The sequence below is a fragment of the Vicia villosa genome, linkage group LG5 (genome assembly GCF_029867415.1).
Source record: "Vicia villosa cultivar HV-30 ecotype Madison, WI linkage group LG5, Vvil1.0, whole genome shotgun sequence".
NCBI lineage: Eukaryota > Viridiplantae > Streptophyta > Magnoliopsida > Fabales > Fabaceae > Vicia > Vicia villosa.
Genome location: NC_081184.1, coordinates 12,360,075 through 12,376,047, shown reverse-complemented (window position 1 = coordinate 12,376,047; position 15,973 = coordinate 12,360,075). Strand labels below are relative to the sequence as shown.

The 15,973-nt window shown below is 37.1% G+C and overlaps 2 protein-coding genes across 2 annotated transcripts; one reads left to right on the top strand and one right to left on the bottom strand.

The window, feature by feature from the left end:
* Positions 1-982: 982 nt before the first annotated feature.
* On the top strand, positions 983-11,608 carry LOC131601344 (vacuolar cation/proton exchanger 3-like). The gene is made up of 11 exons (XM_058873124.1): positions 983-1,386; positions 2,611-2,678; positions 2,793-2,821; positions 3,140-3,336; positions 3,615-3,827; positions 3,912-4,037; positions 10,272-10,388; positions 10,485-10,538; positions 10,616-10,732; positions 10,879-10,969; positions 11,397-11,608. The coding sequence occupies exons 1-11, from the start codon at positions 1,090-1,092 to the stop codon at positions 11,432-11,434; spliced, it is 1,347 nt and encodes a 448-aa protein (XP_058729107.1). The 5' UTR covers positions 983-1,089; the 3' UTR covers positions 11,435-11,608.
* Positions 11,609-13,524: 1,916 nt separating this feature from the next.
* LOC131604218 (uncharacterized) lies at positions 13,525-14,784 on the bottom strand. The gene has a single exon (XM_058876677.1). It carries the CDS (start codon positions 14,782-14,784, stop codon positions 13,525-13,527), a length of 1,260 nt encoding a protein of 419 aa, XP_058732660.1.
* Positions 14,785-15,973: the final 1,189 nt, after the last annotated feature.

Here is a 15,973-nt window from a genome sequence, read left to right as displayed (position 1 = left end):
CTTGTTTTAGCGAGATGCATAAGTTAGCTTGTCTGATTGGTCCGGTAAACCGTTATGATTTCATTTATTCCAAGGTGTGGAAGGTGGAGGTTCCCCTTAAAGTTAAAGCTTTTGGGTAGAGATGTTTCAGGAATAGGATTCCAAGAAGAAATTTGCTTTTGAAACGAGGTATATCTCTATCTTCTTCGAATCTTGTTTGCGTGTTTTGCGAAGAGACTATCGAAAGTTCTAAGCATTTGTTGTTGGATTGTCGGATGGCCGAAGCGGTTTGGCATAATATGGCTCTTTGGATAGGAATGAATTTTGAAAAACCTTATGACTTTATGGAGAGTTATTGGAATTGGAGTAGTTTTTGTCATAAAAAGAAAGTAAGGAGAGGCAAAGAGGGTTGCATTTGGTTGACTATTATGTGGAGTCTTTGGCTTAACAGAAATGATATCATCTTCAAAAATTTCTCTTGCAATGTTAATGATTTAGTTTGGTCTTGTAAATTGCTTGTGTGGAGATGGTCTTTTGTAGGGAAAATTAATCATCCCAATTGCAACTTCTATGAGTTTTGCAAAAACCCTTTGTATTACTTAAGTTAGGTTCAATTTGGTGATTAATTTTCTGTTTCGGCGGTCTTCGCCTTTTGTAACCGAGTTTGTATAACTTTCGTTCTCATTTAATATAATTTGCTTACAAAAAAAAATTGAAATGGTAAGGTTTCTAAGAAGATGACACTTGCCAAACTTGCCAAATAACTCATCTTGCTTTATTATATTGTATGATTGTATGATATCTTAATCTCTTTTACATGTATGTTCCTATTTTCATAGGCTTGCATAAATATTTTGAAATAGTAAAGAATCAGATATACTAATACCATATTTATGATAATTTACTTTCTCCATTTAAATTATATTTTGAAAATATATAAAACTAAATGTATAAAGCTTCTTAGAAATTGCACTACACAAATTCCTATGCCACATTACCAAAACCCCTCGTGTATCACAGCAATTGTAACATATCCAAGTTCCTCGTTTTGTGTCCTATTCATCCACAAAACAAACAACAACATAGATTTTGTTCTTCTTCACTTCAAAAATGAGTTCTCTTCACCATCAACATGATCATGTTCGTGATTATGAAGCATGTTTGATAGAGAATGTAGAGAATATAAAGGCAACAACATTGAGCAAGGAAAGTATGAAACATGGTAGAACAGCACATAACATATCATCATCTTCATTGCGTAGGAAATCCAATGTCACTCTTGTCTCTAATCCTCGTTATGGAAATGTTTTGGCTAATTTTCAAGAGGTTATTCTTGGAACAAAGCTTTCTATTCTGTTTGTAGCGATTCCTTTTGCCATTTTTGCTCAATGCTATGGATTTTCAAAAGTAAGTATACTATACACTATACTTTTTGCATGTGTATGAATCATATAGTTTTAAATTGTGATCACAATTACACTTGATATTGTTGCAGTCTTGGATATAAAATTCTAAGATTTTGATACTGTGGCTGTAATTGCAGTTGCGAAATGCAAATTAAAACGGTATAATAAATGTGTGTATTAATTATTTTTTCATTTTTAATTAATTTTTACCTACACAATTAATTTATGTGCCTGTGCCGTAAGTTACAATGCATTCTGAGTTTTAAATTGTAGTAGGACCCAGATGCATCAGATCAAATTTTATATTTGCATGTTATGCACTTTTCTAGAAATATCAGTAGTGAAGGCCATCAATGCCAAGGATATTGGTTGTCTCAAGGGAAAGAACCTAATTATAAAGATTAGGTCTCTTTTATTGCAAAATTGGATTCCGGTTGCGGTCACTGTGGTTGCAGCTATTGCGAATGTTGCTATGCGAATTGGGTCGTTGCACCGTGAATTTATATTTTATGAATATAAAATATTATATTTTATCATTTATTTTATGTTTCATATGTCTTTTATTTCTTATATAAATTTTCATATACACTCCACATTTTAAATATATCTATTTTAATCCTTTTAAAACATACTTTAAATTTATGATATAAATAAGAAGAAAGATAGACCAAATAATTTTTACGAGAATTGCACAATCTCTTGCGGTGTGATGCGGTCTGATGTGGGTTGATGAGACAATTGTGGTGTTATGATACAGCCGTTGCGGCATTATGATGCGGTTTTTATTGTGATTTACAATCACAAGAAATTGCTTCCTAATGCGGATGCGGACGTTACTGCAACCACAATATTGCGGCCGCATCAAGTGATGCGGTCCGTAATTTAAAACCATGATTGAAACATCGGGAGACTAATTATTGTTTAAATTGTTTAACTAGAAGTGGAATTGATCTTCTTGAAACTATGTGTATTTTTTATGCATGTCCAGCCTTCATTACTCATTTGTTAGAGCATGATTTGTTGGGACCTCCCTGTTTCCCTGTTAATACTGATGTAATCTTCTGAAACTAATCATATGCTTTTATAATTAACTAGAGATTAAAAATAATTGGATTTTTATAAGAATCAAAATAAAATAATTAACATAACACATTTAATACAGTTTATTAGAATTATTACTTCTATATTTCTTATCTTAAGTAAAGCCTTTTTTTTTTCAATGTAGTCTTTGGTTTTTGCTTTGAGCTTACTTGGCCTTATCCCCCTTGCAGAAAGAGTCAGCTTCTTGACAGAGTAAGGAAACCATGATATTTATTAATATTATTATTTTTTTTTTTTTTTGCTATGAATGATGATTCTGATTTATGTTCTTTTGTTATAAAAATGGCGATGATTCAAATATGGAAGAGAGATAGCTTATTACACAGGTCCTACAGGTATTCTACAACTAAGCTTTATAAACTATTTTTTATTCACGTCGCAATCTTTGATATTGTGAAGAATCGTGGCAAAAATGATGTTTCGGCCGAAATTTCAATCCCAAAAAAAAGACGGATATTGAGACTAACGATCTTATATATGTCAATTTGTACTATTAGAATTAAAAGTTCTTACAAACGACAGTTAAGTCTAAAAGAATAGATTAAACTCTCACAACGCCGGGTGGAGAGAACCTAAAAAAAACTTCGGAATTGTGGTTTGAATTTGTTTTGATTTTGTTACTGAAATTTTTCATTATGTTTTTTGGATAATAGTGGGAGGACTTTTGAATGCAACATGTGGGAATGCTACAGAACTCATCATTGCAATATTTGCACTTAGCAATAACAAAATTGATGTGGTCAAGTATTCTCTCTTTGGTTCCATCCTCTCCAACCTTCTTCTTGTTCTTGGAACCTCTCTATTATGCGGTGGCATTGCAAATATTCGAGCCGAGCAAAAATTCGACAGAGTAATTTCCTACATTTCATTTAATTGCATTTCTATATTGAGATTTTCGTTGTCAAAGCCGTCTTTAGTTTTTGAAAACCCTGTGTAGATCTGTCGTAGTTTAACTATGACGAAAAAAATAAAGATATAGTATTTAGTAATGGCTTAAACGTGACAAATATTTTATAATTCTCTATTTAGTCTTGGTTTAACCGTAACAAATTTTAAACCCTGTCTGTTGTAGTAATGTCATAATGCTTGATACTACGGAAATTTTCTTCTTGGCTGTTTGATTTGCAGAGACAGGCAGATATGAACTTGCTTATGCTTCTTCTGGCATTGTTGTGTCACTTACTGCCCTTATTGTTCCAATATGGTGGGGCTTCGGTTGCTATCGATGCAGATTCATCTCTGCAGTTTTCAAGATTTGCTAGCATTTTGATGGTGATTGCATATTTGGTATATCTTATCTTCCAACTATGGACGCATCGGCAATTATTTGAAGCTCGAGATGTATGTTTTATTTTCTACTTTTCTTTAAATTTGTTTATGTATATTTTTTTAATAGTAATAGTCAGTTTCATTAATTTATTGTAGGAAGAGGATGAAGAGAATGAAAATGCTTCAAAAGCAGTTATAGGATTTTGGAGTGGATTTGCTTGGCTTGTTTTTATGACGGTGTTCATTGCGATTTTGTCTGAATACGTGGTTGACACTATTGAGGTAACTTTTTTTTTTTTTAATACGCAAGGAATATATTGATCAAGAGAACCAAAGTTCTCAAAACAAAATACAAGAGGCCCGGAATGTGTACCGGACAAAGAAAAATAGACTCCAATTGAGCATTACGACAGAAAAAATAGGGGATCCCTACTAAACTCGTAAAAATTACAATTGGGATGTATATTTTTCCCTACAAAAGACCAACGCCACACCAAAGCTTTAGCGCCCCAAACTATATCGGAGATGTTCCAAGTATCGCCTTTAAACACAATGCGATTCCTAACCATCCAAATATGCCACACCACCGCCAACCAAACTACTCCTTCTTTTCCCTTTCTAAGACCTACTCTCCTCCCATAATTGTACCACCACATAAAGCTTTCCTTAATCCCCACCGCTTTGTAGTTGTCAAAACCGAGCCAATCGGCCATTTCCCTCCAAATCAGCTCAATGCAATAACAAGACACCAATAAATGAACAGGTTCCTCTACGGTATCACCACAAAAGGCACAATAAGAATTGGAGTTAGGAATAATACCCTTTCTAACAAGAGCTCCTTTTGTCGGTAGTCTATTAAGAAAACTACGCCACCCGAAAGCTTTAGATTTCAACGGCACATCCATCTTCCAAACAAGAGATAATGCTATATCAAATTCTCCTACCGGACCTAATGGAACATGTCTAAAGTTGAGTAACTTATAACAGCTTCTTACCGTGAAAGCTCCCTCCTTTTCCGGTTTCCAAAACACTTTATCCGCCCCTGAATTAGTGAAATTCACGCTTTCCAGCTCGAGCATCAGCTGATCCAACAGAGCCGGGGCAGAACTGTTGGCGCCCGCATCCTGCTGAAGCTGGCCCGAAGATTGAAGGAAGCTCTGGTCCGCTCTGGTTTGAAAATCTGGGTGAGGCAGCGGTGGTGCAGCAGCTACACACAGCCACTAAGCGTTCCCGTTGGCATTCAACTGAGGCCAGTTAATCCCGAGGTCTCCCCACCTCCATTCTCCGGCTGTACTCCAGCCCATAAGAGCAATAGAAACATCTTTTAGAGCTGACAGATGGAACAAACTAGGGAACCGGTCCTTAAAAGTACCCCTGCTAGTCCAGTTAGAGAACCAGAAGGAAAATTTATCACCTTTACCTGCATAAAGCAAACAGTTAGAAGTAAAAAAAATTTCCGGGTCTAGTGACAAAATGTCTCTCCACCAAAAAGACTTCACTCCGACTTCCTTCCCTTCACCACTGCCCTTAACAACTTCAAGGCTAACATCCCCATACCGAGCTTTCAATACTCCAAACCACAAAGCTTCCGGTGTGTCTAGAATCCTCCACTTCCACTTAAGCAAGAGAGCTTTGTTGAAGTCCTCCAAGTTTTTAATCCCCAACCCTCCCTTCTCGGTTGGAAGGCAAATCGAATCCCAACTAACCCAATGAACACACCTTTTGTTTTCCGACCCTCCCCACAAGAAATTGCTTTGAATTCGATTAAGTTCCCGAATCACTTTCTTTGGGGCCTTATAAAACGAGAGGTAAAATATAGCAAGGCTACTTAACACCGCCTTAATTAGGGTTATTCTACCACCCAAGCTAAGGAACCTTCCTTTCCAACTAGCTAATCTCTTTTTGACTTTCTCCACCATAGGTTTCCAAGTAAGGATCCTTCTAGGATTACTTCCTATCGGGATGCCGAGGAAGATGAATTCCTTTCCTTCCCTCCGGCAACCAAGGAAATTGGTGGCTAACTCCATACGGTTATCACTAATGTTAATCCCTACCACTTTGCTTTTGTGAAAGTTAATGCCTAATCCGGATATCAATTCGAAGGCTCTCAAAACCGACTTAATAGCCCACAAGTGAGCCCAACTTCCATCTCCAATTAAGATAGTATCGTCCGCAAATTGAAGAACATCTAAGAAGCACCTTCTCTTGATCCAAAACCCCGCGTAATCACCATTCTCCACCGCTCTATTCACTAATCCCTTCAAACCCTCCGCCACTATGACAAAGAGAAAAGGAGAGATTGGGTCTCCTTGCCTCAATCCCCTCTCCACCTTAAAATCCTTAGTGGGACTCCCGTTAACCAACACCGACATGTGGCTTGTGAAAACTATCGCATTTATCCATTTTATCCACACCTCGCCGAACCCCATACTAATCATCGTGGCTCTAAGGAATTCCCAATTGACCTTATCATAGGCTTTCTCAAAGTCTACTTTAAATAAAAATAATTCCTTCTTTTCCTTTGTTGCATAATCCACTAATTCATTTGCCACCATCACCCCATCAAGCAATTGTCTCCCGGGGACGAAAGCATTTTGGCTACTAGAGACCACCGTTCCAATGACCCTCTTGATTCTTCCCGCTAACACTTTAGAAATGATCTTATGAATACTACTTACCAAGCAAATTGGCCTATAATCGTCTAAGCCTAACGGATTATTAGACTTAGGGATCAAAGCCAAGAACGAGGAGGTTATTGATTTAGACAACTTGGACCCCGAATGTAATTCCTTGAAACAAGAAATGAGATCCCGCTTTAAAAGATCCCAACACTTCTTAAAGAAAAGCATAGAATAACCATCCGGTCCCGGACTTTTGCTCCCCTCGCAACTCCACACCGCCTCCTTTATTTCACATTCCTCAAAAGGTAATTCAAGACTATTCATCTCTCCGACACTAAGTTTGTTAAAAAGATCCCCTTCTAAAACCGGTTTAGGCTCCTCGCTTTCCATGAATTTAGACTTGAAATGATCAAATATCTCCTCTTTTACCTCCTCCACCTTATTAATGATCCCTCTATCCGTAGTAATGTGACCAAGGAAATTGCGTCGCAACCCCCTCTTCATAATCGCATGAAAGTACCTACTATTCTCATCTCCGTCGTTTATCCACCTTAGTTTCGCCTTTTGAATTAACATATTCTCTCTAATCTTAAGATTTGTCCAAAATTTCCTATTAGCCCTCCTTCTATCCTCCGGATCAATCTCCTCATGATAACAATGATTGTCTATATCGTTCATCTCCTTGACCCCCTCTTCCACCTTTAAATCAATCATCCCAAAAACGTTGGTATTCCACCACCTTAGTTTGTTTTTAAGAAGACTCATTTTCTCCTTCAACACAAAGTCACCGCGGCCATAAACTTCCATAGCCTTCCATTCCCTCTCCACATAGCCTAAAAAATCCTTATGTTGAAACCACTCATTATTAAACTTGAATGGTTTTGGGCCCCAATCCGATTTATCCACCAATATCCATATAGGACAATGATCCGATATGTCTCTCTCGCCAATTTCTTGACCAACCACACCCCACCAGTTGATTATTTCACTAGACACTAAGAAACGATCTAACCGACTCTTAGAGTTACCGTCTCCACTGAACCAGCTGAACTTTTTGCCTTTACAAGGGACATCCTCCAAACCTAGATCGTTAATAAAGCCGACAAATTCCTCCCTTTCCACGCTACCCCCACCTGCTGACAATCCCTTCCTTTCTCCTCTGTTTTTCACTGCATTGAAATCTCCACCAAAAATCCATTCCCCGTCTGTATTTTTTTCTTTCAACTCAATAAGATTCCTCCACAGCTCTCGCTTCTGAGAAAAAACGCACGAAGAGTATACGTTGCAAATATATATAATTCTATCCTGCCACAATGCCTTAATTCCCAGGTAACCTATTCCCCTAAAACTACAAATAACTTCAAGCTTTGCAGAATTCCAAAAAATAATCAAGCCTCCAGACATACCTTCTGAATCAGACACCGAGTAGTCGACACCTGAATTTCTCCAGAAGCTCTTCGCAGTAGATTCAGAACAAGATTTCATCTTTGTTTCCTGCAACAGAAACACTTCCGCCTTCCCTCTACAAATAATTTGATGAATTCTTCTATGCTTAATTAAGCTACATCCCCCTCTAATGTTTAAGGACCCAATGATCATGGTGGCAATATCTCTGTCTCCTGCGCTCCTTTCTTTGAAGTCGAACCAAAGCGATCCAAGACTTCCTCCTCGACAAGTTGCGGAACAAAAACGCCAAGCTTGCTGATACACTTCTTTAATTTTTCATTACCTCCTCCGTGACATAGGAAGTCTGTGATCCTCCGGTTGCCTCTGCCTATGTCGGAATCTTCTGATTGTTCCCCAACTAAATTAGCATTAGGGATTCTGGGAGGGACATTCTCCAAGGAGAATTGGGAGATGGGGTCCGACCCAATTGGGTGTGCCGTAGAAATTGGGCCGAATCTACCTGCAGTAATTTCCTCCAAATTTTCAGCGGAAGGAATGGGCCTGTTTACGTTCCTCTTCTTAAGCCCAACAAGACAATTAATACTTTTGAACCGAGTCTTTTTTTCTTTAATCTCTTTCCTGCCACGCGTCCTCCTAACCGCTTCAAATTAAGGGTCCCACCAGAAACTTCTGAATTTGGACCCTGGGAACCCTCAAAAGCTGAATCACCTACTCCTTCCTTAAAAACGCAATCTTCCTTTTCACTGGATGCTGAAAGCAGCTGCTGTGATCTGACAAAGCCCCTTTCCTTAGCCAATTTCACAGCTGTGTCAAAGGAATTGAGAGTCTCGATGTCTGCCACGTTCTCCTGTACAACAGTGACAAGATTGAGCCCCTTCTTTTTACTGCCGCTCAGACCCTCCACCCTAGCATCCTTTACACAGAGGTCCTTAGATGGAGAACATTCAGATGCACCTCCTTCTGAGAAACAAAAATCATCGCAATCCTCAGGGACTCCTCTGTAGCCTTCTTTTGCGTCCTCCGAAGCGGAATCTTCCGATAGAAAAACCGACTTCGGTTTAGGTTTGGTCGGACGAACTAATCCCCCGGAGTCCTCTCTAACCTCCAGACTGAAAATGTCACCTTCGATTGTCACCTTTAAGCACTCAGAAAGTCTGAATGGCTCACTAACCCTCACCATAACGCGCGCTATGTCCAAACAAGATTTGCTTGCAGTGTTATCATCTAAGCAAATGAACTTGCCAATAGAGTTTGCCAAGGATATGAAAAAGTCAGCATCCCATGCATGACAGGGAACCCCGTATATTCGAAGCCATACCAATCTCTCCTTATCAACATCCGAAGCTGCCCACGGCCTTACCTCCTTAAACCACTGCTTCCACCACGTCTGACCGTCTCCGATCAATTCCCTGATAAAACCATCTTCCAAGTCCTCCAGCAAGCAAAGATTAGCCCCCATAGGGGTGACCTTAACGGAAAAAACCCCTTCGACCTCGAAATGCGTCTGGATGTTGTAGGCTGAACCTGGAACCTGAACCACACCCACAAATGCCTTGCTAAGTCTTTGTTTATCCTCCTCCTTAGGAATGAAATTCAACAAGGGAGTTGCAACCACCACCGGAGCTACTCTTTCCTTCAACACAACCTCCGCGAAAGAGCGATCTTTTCGTACAAACTTGTGAGAAGAGCGATCTATTCGTACAAACTTGTGAGCTTCCATTTTCTCTACCTTCCTCAAATGTACCTCTCCCTTGACTTCTAACTTCCTGCTCCTCTCAAACCTAGGAACGTTCGCATGAATCTTCCTACCGTCGATAAGAATATTGTCTAACCGCACCGCCAATATCCTTGCTTCCTCCACGCCCACAAAACGAGCAAATCCGAATCTCTTCCCAAGGTTGTTCTTCCTAGGAGGGATCACCACTTCTATCACCTCCCCATGGCAACCAAAGAGCTCAAAAATACCTTTAGCATTGATTCTGTTTGGAATATCAGAAAAGAAGATGGACACCAAAATCTCGCCTTCTCCCACCCTCCTACCACCGTTAAAAGGGAAGCAATCCCACCTCTTCTGAAAACCACGAAAAGCTTTCCTCTGAATGTTCTTTCATTCCATCCTGACGGCTCCCGGAGAAAGAAGAAGAGCCACCGTTGAAACACCCCAAAAATTAAGAGAGAAGGGAGAGGTAACTGTTTTATTTTTTAAATTGAGTTTTTATATATATACGCAACACTTGGTTAATTAATCACGTGCAAAAATGTGGTTAATTCAGTTGATGAATAAACAAATTCATACTTAAAATTGTGATTAATTCAATCCGATGAATTAACCATATTTTTTAAGGTGAATTGAATTAATCATCTGTTCAACTAAATTAACAATGATGTGAATTGAAATGATTATCTGTTCAACTGAATTAACCATATTTTTATTTGTCGGAGACAATTGAGTGCTTCTATTGTGATGACTATAACACTTTTGAAACAGGATGCATCGGATTCATGGGGTCTATCTATCAGCTTCCTCTCCATAATCTTGCTACCGATAGTTGGAAATGCAGCTGAACATGCAGGAGCTATCATATTTTCTTTCAAGAATAAGCTGGTTTGAATTTTAAGTGCTTATTTTTCATTAAACTTCGCACTTCCAATTTTTTTTAATTTTAAATATCTTGAAACTAATATATTGATATTACAATAGGACATCTCTTTGGGTGTTGCTTTGGGTTCTGCAACTCAAATTGGAATTTTTGTGGTAAGAATTAATCCATATTATCATCCACATAAAAAAAATCTATATTGTAAAATTAATTTAATTTAATTACAATATAGGTTCCCTTGTGTGTAATTGTTGCTTGGATTCTTGGCATCAAAATGGACCTTAACTTCAACCTTCTAGAAACAGGTTCTCTTGCTTTGGCAATTATAACAACAGGTTTCGCATTACAGGTATACCGAGTCTTCTGTTATAAAAATAACTTATACATAAGCACTTATATAATAATTACTTATGCTATAACGATTTCATTAAGTTATACCTTGATTTAATCTTTCAATGACATTTAAGTATTTCTTGGTAAATAATTTTTTTATAGGATGGAACTTCTCACTACTTGAAAGGCCTTATTCTCTTGCTCTTGTATATTGTTATCGGGGCATGCTTTTTCGTACAAAGAACACCCTCTGGTATGCATAATAAGTAACACTATCAGATGGAGTTTCTCAAAGTTGTTCTAGTCGTCAAATTAATATTGTTAGATGAAGATCAGACGACTCATATTTAACGTTGATATTGTGAATCATATTCACTAAAGTTAACATGAGACATCCAATCTTGATAAGACATTTTTCATTTTCCAATTGTGACCTTGTGATAACAATTGCGGTCGCAATCTTTTATAGCATGGAGAATCATGATCAAATGTGGCTGATGCAGCCTCAATCGTGACCCTATTTGGTTTCAACAACGTCATAAAACACGTTATGTCCAAGTCTAGATCGCGGTTGTAGACCTTTATTTAAAACCATAGTGGCTTGCTATCATGTTTTGTAAGCAATATTTTCCTTGCATAAATATACTTATATGGAACTAACTCCATGAACTTGATTGCAGGCTTTGGAGCATTTTCGTCTTTTGGAGGTGAAGAGTAGTTGGAGCAACCAAACTTATGCAACAAAATTTATTGGATTTGTTGTTTTGTTCCTCATATATCCTAGAAAGATAGCTAGTTATTTGTGTACATAATATATACCTTTCAAAGGATTGAGTCAAAAAATTCCAACACATACATATAATATATATGCGACAATTGTGAAGTAGTTATCAAAAAAATGTGGGGAATGTTTATTGGAATTTAAGGTTGTTAAGGCAGAACTATTTTTTTTTTTGGAATATGTTGGTCTTATGGAAATAGATAACTGCCTCATACTCTAATACCAAATGTTCTGGAAATTAAAATTGTATTCATACATCTAAAAATAGATAGAATAACAATTGGAGAAAAGACTTACACCATCCTGTTTCTTCAACTATATCCTCTATGCTTTCTAGTAATTCATACACCATCCTAGAGAAAAGACCTACACCATCCTGTCATGAAATCACCCTTTAACTCAACTGAACTTGACCTTTTCAAGTAATTCATACTATGCTTTCTAAATAGACAATGTTATTTTTAAAAGCATCACCTTACAAGATATCACTAGTACAAAAATGTTAATTTACACCCGTTTTTCATTAAATTTACACCCATTATTTTTAATAAAAATCGGGTGTATATCCACAGGGTGAGAAATGTCTAACGAATTTACACCCGTTATGTTTAACAAAAATCGGGTGTAATTGGGCATAATTACGTTTTTAATTACACCGTTTTTTAATAAAAATCGGGTGTAATTGGGCGTAATTACGTTTTTAATTACACCCTGTTTTAATAAAAATCGGGTGTAAATGGGCGTAATTACGTTTTAATTACACCCTATTTTAATAAAAATAGGGCGTAAATGGGCTTAATTACGTTTTAATCACACCCTATTTTGATAAAAATCGGGTGTAATTGGGCTTAATTATGTTTTAACTACCCCCTATTTTAATAAAAATCGGGTGTAATTGGGCTTAATTATGTTTTAAGTACACCCTATTTTAATAAAAATCGGGTGTAATTGGGCTTAATTGTGTTTTAATTACCCCCTATTTTGGTAAAAATCGGGTGTAAATACGCCATTTATGAATGAGCAATTATATCTATTTACACCCTATTTCATAAACACCATTTAATTATATTTTATTTTTCAGTCATAATATTGCAAATACTATAAAATCATACTTATAAAAATCATATTTTAACTAAGTCAAAATATTTTTAATATTAACCAAAAAGTATACAAAATCATATGCAGTCATAATATTTCAAGTACATAAAAATTATATTTTAACTAAGTCATAACACTTTCTTCATATATAAGTTTTCTTCTTCTTCTTCTTTGGCTTTTGTTTTGGCAACATTTCTATCTCCTTATCCTCTTCAACCATTTGCATTTGATCCGGTAGATTTTGCTCCTCAACCTTTTGATCCTCAACCTTTTGATTTTCAACCATTTGCAAAAATACTTGAGCCCAAAGTTGCCGAATATGGTCGATTGTCTCTTTTTCATATGGTGACGTGTCTGTAAATATCTACAAGTTCAACATATAATAAATTAACAATATTAAAACAATAATTTCATCACCCGGGTCAATCACTTTGTTGCATATATCATTAAAGAAAAAGCACAATCTAGTTATGGCATGTCGGACATTTTTGGGTAAGATGCCACGAATAGCCACAGGTAGTAGTTGTTGCATCAAAATGTGACAATCATGAGATTTCAAGCCAATTAGTTTGAGATCTTGTATTGACACCAGACTTTTGACATTTGAGGAGTAGCCATTGGGCACTTTCACACCTTGTAGACACTCACAAAATCTTATTTTCTCTTCTTTTGACAATGTATGGCATGCCGGTGGTAAATACATTTTGGTACCTCTTGGTTCTGGAGCTAACTCTTCTCTTATTTTCATATTAACCATATCTAAACGAGAGTTTAAACCATCTTTTGTCTTACCTTGAATGTTGAGAAGTGTTCCAATTACACTATCACACACATTTTTCTCCACGTGCATTACATCAATACAATGTCTTACATCAAGACTAGACCAATATGGAAGGTCAAAGAATACGGACCTCTTCTTCCATATATTACTATTTGTAACTTTTTTTTTGTTTTTTTCCAAAACTAACACTTATGTTCCTCACCCGGTGATAGACTTCTTCTCCAGTTAAGGCCTTCGGGGCAACCTTATACTCTTGATATCCATTAAAAGCCTTTTTTAATCTTCGATATGGGTGGTTACGTTTAAGAAATCTTCGATGTCCAAGATAAACAGTCTTCTTTCCCTTCTCCAACTGATGGTAGCAAGTATCTTTTTCACATATAGGGCATGCTTTATGCCCCTTAACTTTGTAACCAGACAAGTTACCATAAGCTGGAAAGTCATTGATGGTGCAAAATAACATGGCACGCAATTTGAAAGTTTCATTTGAAAAACTATCAAACACATCAATTCCTTCATCCCACAACTTTCTTAAGTCATCAATTAAGGGACTTAGATAGACATCTATGTCATTTCCAGGTTGTTTTGGTCCCGAAATCATCATAGATAACATAATGTGTTTCCTCTTCATGCACAACCAAGGAGATAAGTTGTAAATAATCAATAGAACAGGCCATGAACTATGATTACTACTTAAACTGCCATATGGATTCATTCCATCTGTAGAAAGTCCAAGCCTAAGGTTTCTTGGTTCATTTCCGAAGTCAGGAAATAAGGTATCAACCTTCTTCCATTGCAAAGAATCGGCCGGATGCCGAATTTTTCCATCACAATTCCTCTCTTCTGCATGCCATTTAATATTCTTCGCATCATTTAAATTCGCAAACAATCGCTTAAACCTCGGAATAATTGGAAGGTACCATAACACCTTTGCTGGAGGACCCTTTGTGGTTACATCACAACTTTCATCATCACCTTTCTTTTTATATCGTGATGTCATACACTTGGGACACTTTTCTTTCTCTTCATTATCTTTCCAGTACAATATGCAATCATTGGGGCATGCATGTATTTTCTTATACTCCATACCCATAGGACATAATATCTTTTTTGCATCATACACCCGGTCCGGCAACGTGTTTTCATCTGGAAGCATTTCCTTCAACAACTCAAGCAATTGTGTGAAGATTTTATCGGTCCAACTATTAATTGCCTTCAAATTGAATAATCTCAGCACGGCCGACAATCGTGTGAAGTTTTTACAATCTGGATACAAAGGAACTTTGTTGTCATTGCAAAGAGTATCGTGTACGTGTGCTCGTTGAAAAGAGTCTTGTCCAATATCACGAATCATTTCTTCTAGATAATCACTCGCCTCTATATCAAACTCTTCTCTCAGGGAGGCCATTGGCGCATCAGACAATTCACCGTGCCATATCCACTTCGTATAATTTTGACAAATCCCATTGACTATAAGATGATCCCATACGATGTTAGCATTTAAAGGTGCAATATTCACACACTTAGCACAAGGACAATGAAATCGTCCATTACTTTTGGGAAGATTAGTTTCGGCAAATGTCAAAAACTCTAACACTCATTTTCTATACTCTTCACTTGAGCGGTTTTTTTGCATCCAACTACGATCCATAGCTATGAATAGAAGAGAAAGAATAGTGAGAGAGAGATAGATAGATAGATAGATAGAGATAGAGAGAGAGAGAGAGATAGATAGATAGAGAGAGAGAGAGAGAGAGAGAGAGAGGGAGCTCATATAGAGTACATTTCACGTAACCCCCTTAAACTCTTACCTATCCTACTGCCCCACTTTCTTACCATTCACAAGAGGCAGATTTAAAACTTACTTCTAGTTCTATCTTATCCATAGTGGACTAATAATTAGAAACTCTTGTGAAATACACAAGAGGCAGATTTCACAAGAGTTCTTTAGTTAGCTCATGTCCTATCTCTGTTACCTCATTTGAATATAAGTTATTCACTATGGATAAGGAATTTCATGAAATAACAAGATGAGCTCCCTGTCCTGGCTTAACTAAAGAACACTTATCCATAGTGGACTAATAAATCAGAGTTCTTTTTGAGTTAGTGATATGTAAAATCAGAGTTCTTTTTGGGTTAGTGATATGTTACATTCATTTGAATGATAGCTATGGTTACATTAAACTAATTGACAAAGTCGGCGTTTTCCGTTACGTATCCCTGTCGGAGGGATAGCTACAGTCATAAATAGGAACCACCCATTTTAACACACATTGACTCAAAATATTAATAGCTGTAAGTAATAACAATAACAAGTGTTGTATATAAGAGGTAAAAGGATGCATTTACTACCCGCTAAGAGCAAAAATTAACTCATTGTAGTCAATAAAAATATGACTGTTGTACTCCTAAAAACACAATTATACAATACCCAATCTAGTGAATGACAGCATACCTGCTCGGGTGGCGGAAGAGTGTGATGTTCGTGGTTTCTCCTAGAAGTAGATAGATCCCTCAAAGTACCCTGCAAAATTTCATTGTCAGAATGCACAACTACTGGCAGCTCTACAATTAGAATCATTTTGATGATCACAAAC

Excerpts from the sequence above, each read along its gene's own strand:
- LOC131601344 (XM_058873124.1), top strand. The coding sequence starts at position 1,090 with ATGAGTTCTCTTCACCATCAACATGATCATGTTCGTGATTATGAAGCA. Across the intron at positions 1,387-2,610 it reads AATGCTATGGATTTTCAAAA|TCTTTGGTTTTTGCTTTGAG; the intron begins GTAAGTATACTA and ends TTTTCAATGTAG. Across the intron at positions 2,679-2,792 it reads AGAGTCAGCTTCTTGACAGA|AGAGATAGCTTATTACACAG; the intron begins GTAAGGAAACCA and ends CAAATATGGAAG.
- LOC131604218 (XM_058876677.1), bottom strand. The coding sequence starts at position 14,784 with ATGGCCTCCCTGAGAGAAGAGTTTGATATAGAGGCGAGTGATTATCTA.